We start from the raw sequence: 18,854 nt of genomic DNA on the forward strand, positions 1-18,854 counted from the left end.
AGTAAAGAAGGGTCTTATAGGCAGAATTTATAAAAAGATATCACAGTATGACAAAGTCGTTAGCGACACTACATTTAAAGATAAGTGGGAATTTGATATTGGGTCGGATGTTGATTGGGATTATGTGTTTGAATCTGTTTGGTACACTAGCTTAAGTTCTAGCCAAAGGATATCTCAATTATTTATTATTTATAGGGTGCACTATACACCGGTGAAATTATTTAGAATGAAATTAGTTCAGTCGAATAAATGTAATAGATGTAAGAGCGAGGGGGGAGATCTAATCCATCTTCTTTGGCGATGTCCCAAACTCCATCGGTATTGGGGGGATATTATACAACATATAACTAAAGTAACTGGAATTAACATATGTGGGAATACTAAACAGTGTCTCCTGGGAGATCTTTCAGATGTGGCTTGCCCGTCATCTAAAAAAAAAAGAGTCATACATAAGGCCTTGTTTGCTGCCAGGAACTGTATTTTAAAGAAATGGAAAATACCCCGTGAACCTACTTTTGGGGATTGGAAAAAGGAAATGAGTTATGTTATTATGATGGAGCAGTATGAGTCAAGGAAGAGAGGGGAATCTGAGAGGTTCAATGAATCATGGGGGAGGTGGTTGGATTGGGAAGCATGAGAAGTATTAGTTAGTAGGTTCTAGGTGTATGTAGGAGGGGAGGAGGCGAGGAGTGAGATTTTTTTATTTTTATTTTTTTTTTGGGGGGGGGGGGAGTCAATGGGATGGGGGGGGGGAGTTGCATTGTTATTTAAATGTATATTATACGTGGAGAGTATTTACGTGAATTTTTCGAAGTGGGGGTTTTTTTGTTTAAACTTTGTGATCTGTGGGCCGATTGGAGGGACCCCTATGCTAGAGGAGTTAGATGTGAAGTTAGGAGTTATTATAGTCACTTGGGATTTAGTAAACGGGAGATGTGTTGAGGGGCTTATCGCGTGGCGTCGATGGGGTGATATCGGACTGGTTATTATTGATGGGACCTAGCAAGGAATTGAGAGTGACCTTTCCCTTTTGTTTTTTTTTTTCTTTTCTTAGGAGTATCTCTTAAGGCTGTAAGTCCTTTTTTAGGGGACGGAAGTTGGTGGACTGTTTGTGTATTGAGTTATCTGTTTAAATACACATGCTCACTGTTTATTAGGAGACCAGGGGAGTAATAATGGGACAAGGGGTATTAAGATAGATTCTGAGTGCCATGTGAAATCCTGGTCTCTATGGATGTGTCCGGCAGATGAGCTGTGTGGTAGTTATAGATTGACAATAGCGACTCACTTTAGTTGAGTCACGAGTCCTAATGAATTTAAGGAAATAGAAATTAAAAGCATGAAATATGTAAATAAGAGACTCCTGTTTGTTGTTTTTTTCCTTTTTTGTTTTCTTTTTTTTTTTTCTTTTAATTATCATTGACTTGAGGTTGGGTCCTCTCTTCCTGGTTGATAGTCGTATCGAGTTTGGCTGGTCGGATGTCGCCTTCTTGGGGTTCAGTGAGGTCCCTCAGCTTGATCCCGTAAATACGGTTGCAGATTAACCCTATAATAAGGTATCTAGGATGTTTTGTTGATTGGGACGGGGTTTACTCACATCGGCCCATAGTACGGTTATTTGTAACTTATGTGGTGATTTGGTTACGCCACCCTGAATGTTGTTACCTATGAAGCCCGGCCCTCAGTTTCGCTTGGTGGGGATTTGATATTCCTTTGAAGGACTGATGGAATGAATTAATCTTAATATGGTGATTCTCTCTTTGTATAATGTTTTCTTTTTTTATTGGATTCTTAATTATTTTGTTTTTTTTTTACATAAAAATTTATAAATAAAGATGATATAAAAAAAAAAAAAAAGTATTGATTAAAAATTAATTATGTAAAAGAAATAGCCTGTTGGAGACACATTGACAAGAGATACTTCTTTGCTGTTAAAGGTATTAATTAAATTATAAAAGGGGCCAGCATGCCTTTAGTACAACTATTTCTATCTGAGGATTAGTCCACAGTAAATACAGTGGTACCATGGTTTAAGAGTAACTTGGTTTAAGAGCGTTTTGGTTTAAAAGCTCACAGTTTTTTCAAAATTGTGACTTGGTTTAAGAGCATTGCTTTGGTTTACAAGCTCCCTGTACTGGGTGGGAGCAGGAGTGGGAGAGGGGCTTGGTCTGCATAGCGGGGTCTACAGCACTGTACTCTGACTCAGGAAGTCTCCCTCACCGTCCATATCATAGCAGATCCACTTCAGGCTAGGGCTTGCATCAGGGGACAGGATTGTGAAGGTAATCTTTCCATAGCCGTAACATCTCTCTCCCCCCGGAAAGATAGTGCTGCATGTAAGTGCTTACACATGTCCTGCTCATTCTTTCATGCTCCCTGCAGTCTATGTCAGTCCTGATTGGTCCATGCTGAACATACATCCCTTCCCCATTGCTGTCATGTGACCACACGGATCTCTGACAGCAGCCCTGCTTATCTATTCTAGCCTGTTGTACTACGCTACTGCATAATGGGGATCTGCAGCTCTATCCTGTATCTACAAACTGCGGCTGTTTTTCAGGTTTATGCAGTTACTATACATTATACTCCACATGCTGTTTGCTATACTGTACAGTAACTTATATCATCACATATACTGCTGTTTCTGAATGTTTGTTTCATTTGTTTTACATGTTATTCAGAATATAAAATCATTATTTTTGGGGTAAGGAACCAATTGTTTGCATTTCAATGATTTCTTACGGGAAAATTTGCTTTGGTTTAAGAGTGGATTTGGATTACAAGCATAGTCCTGGAACGAATTATGCTCGTAATCCAAGGCACCACTGTATACTCCTCTTTCCCCAGTGACTCTAAAACGTTAAGGAGAACTCCAGGCTGGGGTGATTTTTAGCTGTGCTAGGGAGTGGGTGGATGAAAGACGTAACATGCTCTCACCTCCTCCTCCAGTCCTGGTGCTGGTATCCCGTAACTCTAGTCTCCCAGGCCCAGCCGCTTCTAGATCTGAGTGAGGACCCGGACGTGACGTGTTAGGCCCGCTCAGCCAGTTAGCGGCCGAGGTGGGACTCGCTATAGATGCTGAGTGGCTGAGCGGCCTGGCACGCCATGTCCCAGGTCCCGCTCAAACCCTGAAGTAGCCAGGACCAGGGGAATGGAGCTGTGGGATAACGGCAACAGCACTGGAGGGGGGGGGGGGAAGGTGAGAGCAAGCTAATTCTTTCTATCTCACCAGTACTCTGCCAAAAATCACCCCAGCACAGAGTTCTCCTTTAACTTTTTTGCTTTTACTGTATCCAGTGGTACCTCATTTGTGACTAACAATTAAAATAGTAATAAAGAGAAATAGTTAGATACAAGTATAAATAAAGAGACATAGTTAAACACAAACATACAATAAAAAGAAAGGTCTTAGGGACAAATCTAACCTGACAAGTATAGATACATGCGAAAAACGTAACGATGATCAATAGGATAATAAGTGCAAAGACATGGGCACCAGCAATGAAACCTTTGCAGTGTACCGAGAAGACAAGTGCTAACCTTGGGAGGAGGTTCTATCATTCAAAAAGACAAACAACAACACACAGGCAGAGAGATATATCATTCATTGCAGGGGGACCAATTATAAAATCCAGACAAAAAGGAATCCAAGAGTATCTTCATTATATGTCCACCAGGGGAGGTGATCAATGTCTAGATTTCTTATGTCAAACATGCAATAATATAGAGCACCTTAAAGAGGATGTACCACCAGGTATATCCTCTTTAACCTGAACCCACGGATCAATTGGCGCCGGCACCGCGGTCCGGTTTTTCGAAACGCCGCCCGGTTCCCGTGCACAGCGCCGTTCGATCCAGCGGTACCGGGCGGTGCTGAAGCACTGGAGGCGGGCCGGGCCGCCCTCAGTTGGAGGGTATTCCCTCCCCTGTATGACGCAGCTCCATTCATTCTAAGCGTGGGTTCAGGTTAAAGAGGATGTACCGGGTGGTACATCCTCTTTAAACACCGGACACCTTTGCTCCTCGTAAGCACAGTATCAGATAAAAAGCTGCAGTGACAAAGAGGGATATATTTACTGGAGAGCAATCTCAGATACACACACACAAAATTATATATATATATATATATATATATATATATATATATATATATATATATATATATATATATATATAGTTGGATCACACAATACCTCCCAGGAAGAGGTCTGAATTGACTGCCCTAGCATGCCTTTAGTAGACCCTCATGCAAGACTGCCAACAGCAATAGATAAGTGAAGGTTTTAGCAGTGTAAATATACCTTGCATGACTGAGAAGAGGAAGTTTTAATCCTGAGTGGTAACTTCCTGTGCAGTGAACTGGGTTCCCTATGATGAGAACTCTCCAGGATCAGTTATGTGTGAAAATTGCATGACAATCGACCCATAAAAAGTATGTGCTAACTACCTCCTCAACTATATAGCACTGTCAGTAGTTATTAAAGGTTTTAAATTTCATGTGGTCTGACTGGTGTCACCCTATTTAACCCCTGCATGACCAAAGGTCATTGATGCATGGATGTCCATGTCACACTGTTCCTCCTCACCTTCTAGGGGTCCTATTAGACAAAATGATTTTCCGTATACACTGATAAATGATTGCAAACAAGAGCTTTTGGGAACAACCTGAAATCATTCACCATAACACACAGAACTATAGTTGTTAGTTACAATCACAATTACGACTGTAATTATGATTGTTCATATACTATAGTATACGAACAATTGTAATTACGAACAAATAGGTTTTGCGAATGATTAATAATGATATAATGGTCAACTGAAAAGATGTGATCACCCATATGCGCACAAGTTTTCCTTAATTGTTTGATCATTGCCTGCATATACACCAAAAGATTGTCACTTAAATATGAATGATATAATAATTTTTCAGATTTCTTTCAGTGTAATAGGGCCCTAAGAGCCATAATGCTTATTTTATCACCAACTGGGATAGTTGGGGGCTCATGTTATGGGCCATGATCTATAGTTTTTATTGGTACCATATTAAAAGTTAGTTTAAAGGGAACCTGTCACCCCCCGTGCCGGGGTGACAGGCTCCCGACCCCCCGTTAGAGCCCCCTATACTTACCTAATCCCGCCGGGTCCCGCTTCTGGAGGTGGTCGGGTGATGAAGATCTCAGCCACTGCAGCCCGGCGCGCGTGCTGAGAGATGAGTCCAACACCCATAGAGAATGACGGAGCGCTGGACTCTCCTGTCATTCTCTATGGGTGTTGGACTCATCTCTCAGCGCGCGCGCCGGGCTGCAGCGGCTGAGATCTTCATCACCTGACCACCGACAGAAGCGGGACCCGGCGGGATTAGGTAAGTATAGGGGGCTCTAACGGGGGGTCGGGAGCCTGTCACCCCGGCACGGGGGGTGACAGGTTCCCTTTAATCGTGTCCCGCGCTCTATGCAAATTACCATACAAGTAGTCACGGTGGGCGGGACGGCTGTTCGAGTAGTCACGGTGGGCGGGGTATTCGTCAAGTAGTCACTGGGTCCTGGGCCGGCTCCTGCGCTGTAATCACGCCCCTCCGAGTGTGTTGTAAAGCGGCGCCCGGTGATGTCACTGCGCATGCGCAGTGCAGCCTGAGAAGACGCTGCTGTACTGCGCTTGTGCGGCGTAGTACAGCAGCGGCTTCACCCACTGTACTGCGCATGCGCAGCTTAGTAAAGACGTCGGCGTGGCCGACGTGCAATGCCGCCCTCCCGAGTGACGTCACCAGGCGCCGCTTTACAACACGCCCGGAGGGGCGTGATTACAGCGCAGGAGCCGGCCCAGGACCCAGTGACTACTTGACGAAGACCCCGCCCACCGTGACTACTCGAACAGCCGTCCCGGCCACCGTGACTACTTGTATGGTAGTTTGCATAGAGCGCGGGACACGATTAAACTAACTTTGCGGGCTGAATGTTCATGGGACGGGGGGGACAGGGGGGTGGTTAGGAAGCGTGCTGGCTGATGTACCAGCACGTTTCCTTACCTTTATGCCCAATTTTAGTGTGATTGGTTCCCTTTAACTACTGCTCATGTATTTAGCTTAGCAAGTACTGCCTAGGCTGGATAAATATTATTATCAGTCTGCAGTCAGAGATGTCTGATTTCTGACTACTTCCCTAATGTTTAGGAAAGCACAGATTCACCTCTATTTCAAGAGAACTGTGTGGTCATCCACATCCACAAACTCCTCTCTTCTACTGCAGGACTTTCCATGTATAGATGTAGCTGAGTTACGTGTGTAGTCATGTGTATATGTATACATAATGGGGGAGATTTATCAAACATGGTGTAAAGTGAAATTGGCTCAGTTGCCCCTAGCAACCAATCAGATTCCACATTTTATTCCTCACAGACTCTTTGAAAAATGAAAGGTGGAATCTGATTGGTTGCTAGGGGCAACTGAGCCAGTTTCACTTTACACCATGTTTGATAAATTTCCGCCAATGTGTTTGCTGTATGGTTGTGCATGTTACACAGTCCTTTTAAAAGGACTGTGTAACGTAATGACGTCAGTGCCGAGAGGAAGCGTGTAAGTTGTGCACACAAAAGAGGCTGTCGCACGTTCAACCGTCTGTCTGGATCTATGTACCTGCATTTATGTGAATAAAGAGAGTGATTTTTATGAAGAAGCAGTGGTGAGTGCCTCGACTTCAAGCTATCTTTGGACAGTACAAAAAGAATAGTGCAGGGCAGGCTTTACAAATTGACATAGGGGAATCACAGAGGGAATCACATTTATGAAGGTTGCGCTGTGGAGGACACATGGCCTCCTCCCGCACTTAATTTACCATGATTTACGCCAGCTCCTGCGCACTAATTTAAGATCAGCATACAAGTAAGCTGGTCTTAATAAATGTCCCCCCAAAGTGTCTGGAATCACTAGTATGAGTAAAGAAAAGTCCTTTGCACCCAGACTCCAACCAATCAAAACTTTGACATGTCTCTATCACATGAAAATAACAGAAATTGGCAGTACTCCAATGCCTCTGTTTACACTGTAGTTTGCACGCCGCATGTAGCTAAAGCAAAGGCAAATAAACTCACAGGTGCAGGGGCTTACCTTATACACTCTCCCCGGCATACACACAATAAAAACCTACTCTATAGATATTAACAAAATGAGGATCTTAGCAAACCATTCATTCTGTTGTATGTGGGGGGTGTGGCTACCTTCTGTTGGCTTGGACTTCACCAATGTCCAGTGGGTGCTTAAAGGACAAGTGCCATGAAAAACTTTTTCCCAGTAATTGAAACACATTACAAAGTTATATAACTCTGTAATGTGCTTCAATCACCTATCTGCCTCCCTTCCCTGTCTTTTCCCCCCTCCACCCCCCACCAGGAAGTGTCCTGACTCACACAGACCTGATTACTGTCGACAGACCTGATTACTGTGTTATATAACTTTGTAATGTGCTTCAATTACTGGGAAAAAGTTTTTCATGGCACTTGTCCTTTAAAATAGAGATTAGTTGTATCATAACTGCCCAGTTTGTAGGCTTAATGTTAGCCCAGGAGAGGCCATTGCTAGTGTGGGAATGAAAGAGTAGGACATCTTAACGTGGTGACATGGTACACTCGTTTTGATTAAATGGTTTGCTAAGACCCTCATTTTTTAATACGGTACCAATAGAAAAGGTTTTTATTGTGTGTGCGCTGGAAGGAGTATGTACAGTAAGCTCCTGCACCTGAAGGAGTAGTCATACTACTTTCTTGTGAAACCCATCTAAAATAGATAGCTAAATGTAACACAATAGTTATATGCGCCACTGCATTTTGTTACGGTGTTTAGAAGATAATGACACTAAGTGAACAGGATCTAACTATTAAACGTGCTCTTCAAACCTGGACCAGCAAAGTTTGTGACACTAAATATTTTATGCTTATTTTCAGTTCTTTACAGCAGATTGTGTTTTATAGCCCAAAAGATATGGTATGCTGTCATGTAACTTGTCATTTTACTTTCTTTACAGCTGTGAACCTTATCTATAATTTACATAACAGACAGACTTAATCTCATTCCAGAAAATACTTATTCATAAGTGTGGTCAATATATAGGATTTTATATATCACAGACCCAATGTTTGTAAAAGTGGTAACCTTTATAACAAAGAAATGTGCACTCTTTATAGGATGCAACCAAACTGACACTCAATGATCCTGATATAAAAAATGGCGTATATAAAAAAAAATTGTGTGTTACCTACCTGAGAGGAATCGGTTTTGGCAACTTCAGTAGTAACTTTTAGAACCTTTTTTAAATTTTGTCCTTCCTCACGGATAAGCAAAAATCCCAGGAGCAGTGATATGTGCGTAGGAACACAATTGGTGAAAGGGAGCATCGAAGACAGAGAAGACAGCCAGTTGCAGGAAGCTGTTCTATCGTCTGTAAGCATGTTTAGGATGTTCAGGGTAACAGTCACTGTGCAGTGCCAGGTAGTCAGGGGAAGAGGCAGCATCACACAGGGCTACATTGTAAAAAGGAAAAATACAAAGAATTAAGACTACTAATCTTAATACAATTTGTATCCACTGCTGTCATGTGGTATAATCACAGTGGTCATTCGGAGGGACTATGCAAGGACATTAGGTGCCTCTGTTCATTTCAAAACTGGTAGTGGCTTTGCATGAAGCACATCAGAATCTGTAAAAATAGATTACTTTTACATTCTGAGCCCATGCAGCACAGTATGAGAAGCATCATCTTCATCACCATAGACTAACACTGCACTTCCACATTAAGAGATACTTTGGAGAGTAAAAATATGTAAAAATAAATATATATACACACACACACACACACACACTGCTTTAAAGAGGATGTACCATCCAATTTTTTGAACCTCGACCCGGTTAACATGTATGGCGCCATTCTATCCACAGGTCTCGAGCTGGAGCTGAAGGACAGGAGGCGGGCCAGCCAGCACCCAGTGGGTGGGAATTCCCTCCCCTCTATGATGCGGCTCCTTTAGAATCAATTGATTCTAAAGGAGCCGCCTCATACAGGGCCGGCCCGATACCCGTGGATACAACGGCGCCGTACACAGGAACCGGGCCGCGGCTCAAAAAAAAAAAAAAAAAAAACGGACCGCGGCACCGGCTTGCCCGCGATGCGCAGAGTCAGAATAAAGAGGATGTACCTGATGGTACATCCTCTTTTAATAAAGATACTTTGTAACACAACTTCGTTAACCCCTTCTGGACCCCTTTTTCCTCCTTGTGCTTAAAAGGCCATAGCAGTTGCATTTTTACACCTATAGACCCACATGAGCCCTTATTTTTTGCGTCACTAATTGTACTTTGTATATGCAAAGAGAAAAAAATAACACAAATGGCGTGTGCAGGTCAAAACACACTTTGGAGAAACATGCATCTGTGTGCAAATGCACGCTCACCTGAGTGGGTCGTACACAATTAGGCACGACTCTAAGAAGCGCTCCAGATCAACGGGCGATGCTGCCTTCCACCTTCCGATTCTCCAAAGTGGATCCTCAGTGTCAATCACAATAGTGGTAAAAGGAAGAGGCTGGTGGGATTCGTCTGGCGCAAACACCACTTTTTTTGGAACACCGGCCACGTTCCCCTGTTCCTTCTCTGAATGAAAAGAACTCCTGGCACTGGTGTGAAGTCAAATTCCGGCTTTTATGCAACGCGTTTCGAGGGTGCAATCCCCTCTTCATCAGGCAACATGATGAAGAGGGGATTGCACCCTCGAAACGCGTTCAAATAAAAGCCTGAGTTTGACTTCACACCAGTGCCAGGAGTTCTTTTCATTCAGAGAAGGAACAGGGGAACGTGGCCGGTGTTCCAAAAAAAGGGGTGTTTGCGCCAGACGAATCCCACCAACCTCTTCCTTTTACTACTATTGTAATTGTACTTTGCAATGACAGGCTGAATTTTTGCATAAAATATGCTGCGAAACCAGAAAAAAATGTGCAGTGAAACTGAAAAAAAAAAAGCAATTCTTTTTCTTTGGGGGGCTTCGTTTTTATGCCGTGTGTCCTATGGACAAACTGATGTTATATGTGTTTCTCAAGTCGGTACAATTAAATTGATATGCAACTTGCATAACTTTTATTTTATTTAATGGCTTGTAAAAAATTCAAACCATTGTTGACAAATATATGTTCCTTAAAATCGCTCTATTCCCATACTTATAGCACTTTTATCCTTTGGCCTATGGGGCTGTGTGAGATGTCACTTTTTGTGTACTTTCTATCGGTACCTTGATTGCGCATATGCGACACGACCAAAAATGCGCAATTTTACACATCAGGATTTTTTGCGCTTACGCAATTTACCGTACGAGATCAGGAATGTGATAAATTCATATTTTGGGCGATTACACACGCGGCGATACCAAACATGTTTGTTGATTTATTTTTATTTATAACATGGGAAAAGGGGGGTGATTCAAATTTTTATTAGGGGAGGGGATTATTTATTAATAATACATCTTTTTTTATCACATATACTAGAAGCCCCCCTGGGGGACTTCTAGTATAAGTGCAATGATCTCTCAGAGATCTGTGCAGTATAGTTATACTGCATAGATCAATGAGATCAGTGTTCTATTGCTTTTGGCTGCTGCAGTCAAAAAGCAATAGAATGGTGAGCCGGGATCAGCGCCATTACGGCGCAGACGCCTGCCGGCACCAGATGAGGGGATCGCTCCTCCGTGACAATGTCACGGGGAGGGGCGATCTCCCCACTAGACCACCAGGTATGGGCTGCAGTAAGTCTTTAGATTCAGCTGTCAACGGCCTGCAGCTCTTTATGAATATACAGGTGGTGCTCTGTAGTACAGACACACATAAAAAGCTCTGCTACATAAACATACCCACAGGCACACATCTCTGTTACATTACCATATACAAACAGCTCTGCCAAATAAAAACACACAATTCTGCAACATAAACATACCCACAGACACGCACACCTCTACTACATCACCATACACAAACAGCCCTGTTAAATACATACTGTATAGACTGTGACATCAATGAAGGTCCTGCAGCTCCTGTCACAAGTAAGTTCCCAGATAGGGTTCTATGTGTGGGAACCTGGATGTGATCCACATCCAGATTCCTCTCATGCACGGCACTAATCTTACTGATCGTTTTCAGTCAGGAGAAAGGAGATGACTGTGTAGCTATCAGTTGCTGCACAGTTAGTGCAGCAGTCCAACACAGTGCTGAATCAGAGATTTGCCTAAACATTAAGGAAGGTCCTGGACAGCGTTCTTTTTCAACAGCCTGTTCATGATGAATACAGCTCACCTCCTCCTTTGCCTGTACAGTGATTTTTACAGGTCCCAGAGCTCACAATACTCTTCCATAGTGGTCAATTATTTTCTGATTAATGGACAGTTCACACTAAGTAATCACTAACATGTGTTTGTCTCTCTTAGACTGTGTGGACACCTAGATTTTATTGCCTGATCAAAGCTATATACTAAAACCGTTCCATTTTTTTGTTTTTTCAATTAGTTTCTAATCTATGATTTTTATTTTTTTGGGGACATTATTTTAGGAGCAGCCATACTGACTGATCTTTTCCTCTGATCTGTTAACAGCATATGGGAATAGGAAACAATAGCCTAGATATGGCTCACTGACTTCTATGGAAAAGTTTTCTGGGAATGCTATGCGATCTGTGCAGAGTTCTTTTTCAACAGCCTGTTCATGATGAATACAGCTCACCTCCTCCTTTGCCTGTACAGTGATTTTTACAGGTCCCAGAGCTCACAATACTCTTCCATAGTGGTCAATTATTTTCTGATTAATGGACAGTTCACACTAAGTAATCACTAACATGTGTTTGTCTCTCTTAGACTGTGTGGACACCTAGATTTTATTGCCTGATCAAAGCTATATACTAAAACCGTTCCATTTTTTTGTTTTTTCAATTAGTTTCTAATCTATGATTTTTATTTTTTTTGGGACATTATTTTAGGAGCAGCCATACTGACTGATCTTTTCCTCTGATCTGTTAACAGCATATGAAAATAGGAAACAATAGCCTAGATATGGCTCACTGACTTCTATGGAAAAGTTTTCTGGGAATGCTATGCGATCTGTGCAGGGAGGGGGAGCTGTGACCATCATCTATGTGAATGAACTGATTCTATGTTATCTGTATACTGGTGTCACCTTTAACTGTAATCCTGTCTGTGATGATAAAGTGGAGCATTCTAATAGATTTTCTTTACAGAACATAAAGTGGCATCTTATTATAAGGCTAAGTGACAAGATTGAAAACTGAAAGATTTCAGAATCGTTTAAAAATATATAGATATCTTTAACCCTTAGAGGACCAGGCCAATTTCAATTTTGGTGTTTTTGTTTTTACCTCCTTGTGCTTAAAAGGCCATAGCAGTTGCATTTTTTCACCTAGAAACCCACATGAGCCCTTATTTTTTGCGCCACTAATTGTACTTTAAAATGACGGTGTTCATAAAGTACACTGCGAAAGCAGGAAAAAAATTCAATGTGTGGTGAAATTGAAAAAAAACTAACGCATTTTGTTTATTTGGAGGGTCTTTGTTTTTACGCCGTTCGCCCTGGGGTAAAACTGTCTTGTTATATATGTTCCTCAAGTCGTTACGATTACAAAAATATGTAACATGTATAACTTTTATTTTATTTGATGGCTTGTAAAAAATTCAACCCATTGTTCCTTAAAATCGCTCTATTCCCATGCTTATAGCGCTTCTATCCTTGGGTCTATGGGGCTGTGTGAGGTGTAATTTTTTTGCGCCATGATCTGTACTTACTATCGGTACCTTGATTGCGCATATGCGACTCTTCAATAGCTTTTTATTACAATTTTTCTGGATTTGACGCAACCAAAAATGCACAATTTTGCACTTTGGGATTTTTTTGCACTTACGACATTTACCGTGCGAGATCAGGAATATGATAAATTCATTTTGGGCGATTACACATGCGGCGATACCAAATGTTTATTTATCTATTTTTACTTATAACATGGGAAAAGGGGGGTGATTCAAACTTTTACTAGGGGAGGGGGCTTTTTATTAATAAAAACTTTTTATTTTTTTTACACTTATACTAGAAGCCCCCCTGGGGGCTAATAGCCGCACCCAGGACTGCGGCAACCGCGGGTCGTCTAGGGGTTAAATACAGATACAAAAGACTTACACCACTATAAAGTTTTATCTAAATTAGCACCTTTGCTTTCTCCTTGTTGTTTGAATCTTGAATTTTCTCTAGAACTGTTAGTGCCAGTTGCTGTAAAGACATGGCTTTCCCCTTGTCACTGCTACAGTCTACTAATACTGCTGATGATAACACATGTAATAGTGGCATAACCAACACTTGAGCAATGTCTGGAGCTTTACTTCCATCTGGTAACACTAGAATCTTTAGAACTGAAACAAAAATAAAAGGAAAAAGAAATGTTAAACAACACAAGATCTTTTTCTCTCTTGCTGCTGCTACTAAGGAGTGTTGCTTTGATTGTAATATTAAATGGACAATAAAATACCACCAATGTTCGATCAGTATGACTCCCACTAATTATTTTAACAAAGTGGCAGACATTAAATATATTAGGTCAAATGAGTGACTACTGACAACACACAATACCTTGTGGAAAAGGTTTAAAGCAACTCCGTACCCACAATTTGACCCCCCCAAACCACTTGTACCTTCAGATAGCTGCTTTTAATCCAAGATCTGTCCTGGGGTCCGTTCAGCAGGGGATGCAGTTATTGTCATAAAAACAACTTTTAATCCGGCAGCGCTGTGTCTAACGGCCGGAGCTTACATTTGTATATGCATTAGGCTGGCACAACCTCTCTGTCCTTCCTCCCCACCCTCCTCATCATTAGGAATACTCCAAGCAAATTGCTTCCTATTCCCCACCTGTGGCAGCCCAGCACATGGGCTGGATCGTCAATACACCTCTGCAAAGCTCAAACAGCAGTAAATGTTCCTGGATCATTCCTAATAATGAGGAGGGTGGGGAGGAAGGACAGAGAGGTTGTGCCAGCCTAATGCATATACAAATGTAAGCCCTGGCCGTTAGACACAGCGCTGTAGGATTAAAAGTTGTTTTTAGGAGAATAACTGCATCCCCTGCCAAACGGACCGCAGGACAGATCTTGGATTAAAAGCAGCTATTCAAAAGTACAAGTGGTTTGGGGGGGGGACAGATTGTGGGTAATTGTGTGATTATTCCTTTAGGTCTTTAGAATTAAATTATATACATAATATTTTAGAAGAGAAATAATGTTTTTGATTTTTTGTTTTCACATTAAGTACCTGCTGATTTTTTCTCTTTAAAAACTTCCCTAGGGAAAACCTTATAAGAGACATATGTTCACGATTTCTAAATAAAGACGGGGTTAGGACCCTATTACACAGAATAATTAACTAGGCTAATAGGCTAATCTTGTCTTTTGGTCCTGACCTAAAACCATCAGCCACTGACCGCGACAAAGGGATGCGAGGCTGCCGGCGGACGATTGTGTTAAAAAGAAACTGTATATGTCCCGGCCAGTGATTAGCTGAGCGGCCTGTCAGTTCAGAGACCAGCTCTGAAGCTGTAGCGGTGACTCTGGGAAGCAAACAGAGGGAAGGAGACCAAAGACTGTGAAGAGGTATGTATACAGTTAAAGGGCAAGGGCTGCACGGACATGGGTAACAACGCCCGTGCAGCCCTTGCTAAACGAATATTGAGCCACTTAATAGGCTCAGTAGATTGGTGCTCACTTACGGGAGGCTTCAGGCCGTGTAATAGGACCGTTAGACTGCAGCCAGAGAGCTCTGTTTGTGGTTTATCTATCTCAGTATACAGGGTTCGGGCAGTAATTTTCCATCAGGCCAAACCCCTATCTGTTGGTGTATGGTTGGAAGAGCCCCCATACTCCTAATACTGGTAGCCAAGCCCACTGTGAGCAACAGGTACGGCCAAAAAAGTATAAGGTATATGGGGACCTTTATAATTAAAAAAATTATTTTCAAAAGGTGTCCAATATACTTAAAAATGTGAATAAAAGGTTTCTAAGTTATCCTTTATACCGAGGCATGATAGCCTGAAGTTACAGATCTACAGCTTTCACTGCATTTCTGTAAGAGCTTTTGATGTGTCATATTCTAATTTCAAGCTGGGTATAGTAATGCACATCTTGCATGGTTTTAGTTTCGCAGTGGGTGAATATCTTGTTATAAACTGTTTCACACCTACCTAAGTGTAGAATTTGCTCATGATGGTTGCATGGAGACTGCAGCAGAAGCAAGCCAAGTCCAGTTAAAATCTGCTCTTGAGGAAAACTCTGAAAATCAAGATACAAAAATACAGAATATTCATTATTATTATCATTTATTCCAAAGCAAGCTTGTCTATAAATCCCTCTTTTATTCAATTGCTGTTCTTGAGGGATACTAAGACAATAGCATCATGCTGCTGCGTAATATCTACTACTCACTTCTTTCAGGTGGACTACATTATCTTCCAGGATTTGTAAGAGTGTGAAGCAGTCCCCAGTGATTTTTAAGCTGTATTCACATGCACACAATGCCTGTAGTGACAGCAGACGAACTTCATTTCTCCAAAAGTCGGCATGTTCACACAACTTTTCACACAAATCCTTCATGTACATGGTAACTTCTGTCACCTGCGCACAATCTGAGAGCTGTAAGCCAAGAAACAAATACTGATAAAGGAATGAGGCTAAAAACAAGTTGTTTTAAGTTGTTAAAAGTTGTTTTAAAAATCGTTCTTAGATAAGTATTTTTTCCCTAGCCAATGCTAGCCCGTCTGCAGACTCGTACGTCATACATTATCATACTGATATAAGCATAAGAGGCCACATCTCCCTCCTCGAAGAGAGTAGGAGGGGACATACAAGCCAGCGGGCGGGCACCCCCCTGTGCCGCAAATGGACTCATTTACATATTGGCTTTGGATCTAACTACTCAAAAACGGTGCCATAGAAAATACCAAGGGCTACATGTAATCTACCAGACACAATGTAAAAGGATTTTTTAAGTGCTATAGAAATATTTTTTTGCTCTATCACATTTCATAGTTCGGCTATTTGATGATAGATCATGGTAATGTGGCATATGAAATATTAGGATTGTTACAGTTCTTTAACAAAAAAAAAAAAAAAAAAAAAAAAAAAATCTCTTTGCTCTAGATTATTATTGAGCATTATTACATCTGCAAACATAATTCTAAAGGATATTATACCATTAACATATTCAACCTAAGCCAATGTAACCGGCTAATTATGGAAGGAATAACATTGTCATAACACAGCATAAGACTGGTTCTATTTATTGTAATCTGAGTGCTCCGTTTTCATACTGCACAGATGCCAGTCTTCTTGAAACAGTTGCTTTGTCTAGAGCCGTGCATGTTTCTTATGCAGTTGGCACTGCAGAGTAGTCAAAGTGAAGTTTGGCAAGTACAACCATTAGACCAATATGTTCCATGGTAAGATCACCCTCCTCTCACGTTGGACTGCTTGGTATGGGACCAGCTGCTCTGCACTCTTTACCCAACACCCCCTTGCTCTCAATAAACATTAACTCTTGCGCAGTCACAAACAATGACAGAGAAAAAAGAAATGCTCTATTTAAAGTTAATCTGCAGCCAGGACTACTTTTATCCCAATTTTCATTTCTTAAGCATACAAGGCTGGAATGTAATAAAAGACCTGCACAGTCTTCATATTCAGTATTGCCAGTCAACAAGAAGAATGATCACGCTCAAGATAAAATCACACGGGATATGTTACATATGTGTTATCCATTACTACAGCCTTCACATAGAACAAGTGAGGGATGAAGATGAAATAAAGACTGGCTGCAGGAACAACCACCTCTATGTTTGTTCTAAGATATGCCAATAATTCTTGAACATTTTTTGTACTCGTTTAGTTGGAGTCCCTCAATGTTTGATCTAGTCTGACTAAAGCAGTTCATACAAATGGCATCACTCACCCTAAGTACACAATGCTAAGATTTAGAGTGATCCTATCCAGTGTTACAAAACAAAGTGCCACTTACTTGCATATAGCTTATTAATTCAAACATCAGACGAACAACTTGTTGTTCTGCAACCGATGGTTTCTCAGCTTTACTAGAACTGGGATCTAAGTGAATCAAAGCTTTTCTTATCCCCATTCGGAAAGCACAAAACTCTTGCAGCTGTGAGGGCTCACAAAACATGTATCTCAGAAAAGGTGTCAGTGTGTTCATAGTAGATGGTTTATCCCTGGAAAAACACACAAAACAAGTACATTAAATTGATACTATAATTGGGGCACAATAAAAATATTGGTTAGTAACCCTCAAGACCGAGCCCTTTGATGCCCGGATGTCTGGTTCTGGTTGGGGTGTCATTGTTTGCGACATGATCTCTAGTTTTTACTAATATCATACTGATGTAACAGAAAAATTTTGATTGCTTTTTTTTTTTTTTTTGATTGCTTTTTTCAGATATATAATTTAATAAAATCAGCAATCCTGGTGTGTGTTTTTTTTCCCTGTTTACGCCGTTCACCGTTCGGGAAAAATAATATATTTTAATAGATCGGACAATTCCGCACGCTACGACATATGTTTATATGTTATTATGTTTATTTATTTTTATATTTTTAATTTTTAATGGGCAAGGGGGTATTTATGGGCAAAAATCTATTTGGAGCCCGCATTGCATCATGAAGCTCCCGACCCCAACTGTCATCATCTCCCAACAGGTGGGAGTTAGCCTGCTCAGCCAATCAGTGACTGTAGTGGTGTCCCGCCCCAATCACTGACTGGCTGAGCGGGGCATCCGTCATTCGGTTCGTGACATAGCCAGAGGGGAGCTCAGAAGACGGCCGGCGGGGTCCAGGAGTGGGACGCGGCTCTGTGCGGCCACTGGGACAGGTGACTATAACTTCTCTTTTATTTCCCCCACCCCCTGCCAGTTATAAATTTTTGCCCAACCCCCCGACGGACTTTTCCATTAAAAACACATCTAGCTACATTTACAGGATATAGTCAACTTAGCACTGAGATTTCTTTAGTCTAAATAAAAGTAAACTTGTCAGCAGCTTTTAATGCCTACACTAAAGGAGGCAGTGTACAATATGGCTTCTAAACTACACATCCCAGCACATACACACAAAAAAGGGCCTCTACACAGTCAACTGCTACATTTTTTTCAGGGGTGTATACATTTATAAATTATTCTTTTAGGAGGGATATTAAGGGATTTTTTGGGAGGGCTTGTGAATTATCACTGCAACGCATTAATGTTTCATAATATGTGCGCGCCATGACTGCTGCAAACACAGGGGTACTATGGACCACACAGCCAGTCCAGCACGACCGTATAGATGGTTTGCTTTCAGGGACACTTGTGGGCTTCCACGATCTAGAGTAGGTGGATGTTGGCTTTTGATATGCTGTCTGACATACAGATTTGTCTGTTGGCCAATTAACTCTGGGACTTGCTCACCAACAAATTTTAAAAAATCAAAAGGGAGTACAATTTGCGACATCCCTACTGATGCATGGGGTTGCCAAAAATGGGGGTTTCTGGGGAACAAACTAAATTGTGGGATCCTAAAAAGAAACAGGAAAGCCACTTGGCCCAGGGCCGGGCATTTCCACATTGGCAATTTTGTCTGCCTCATAAGACTACAGGGTCCAGTAGTAGACTCTCAGAACTCCCTGGGCTCCTTGAACTTCTGGAGCACAGAATAGTGTATGCCTGGACCGCACTAAGGCTCCTGCCATTCTATAGCAAAAAGCATTTAAAAAATACTTGTGCTTTCTAACAATAG

At 41.6% G+C, this 18,854-nt stretch overlaps 1 protein-coding gene across 3 annotated transcripts in view; it reads right to left on the reverse strand.

Annotated features, from left to right (window-relative positions):
• The window catches only part of FOCAD (focadhesin), a 179,129-nt gene that overhangs the window by 107,753 nt on the left and 52,522 nt on the right, over positions 1-18,854 (reverse strand). For all 3 annotated transcript variants that reach the window (XM_069962033.1, XM_069962032.1, XM_069962034.1), the window contains exons 7-11: positions 17,089-17,296; positions 15,501-15,707; positions 15,260-15,347; positions 13,240-13,439; positions 8,254-8,514 (exon numbers count right to left, since the gene is read on the reverse strand). In XM_069962033.1, the coding sequence (XP_069818134.1) occupies positions 8,254-8,514; positions 13,240-13,439; positions 15,260-15,347; positions 15,501-15,707; positions 17,089-17,296 (964 nt within the window). The remainder of the gene's footprint in view (positions 1-8,253; positions 8,515-13,239; positions 13,440-15,259; positions 15,348-15,500; positions 15,708-17,088; positions 17,297-18,854) is intronic.

The sequence above is a fragment of the Dendropsophus ebraccatus genome, chromosome 3 (assembly GCF_027789765.1).
Source record: "Dendropsophus ebraccatus isolate aDenEbr1 chromosome 3, aDenEbr1.pat, whole genome shotgun sequence".
NCBI lineage: Eukaryota > Metazoa > Chordata > Amphibia > Anura > Hylidae > Dendropsophus > Dendropsophus ebraccatus.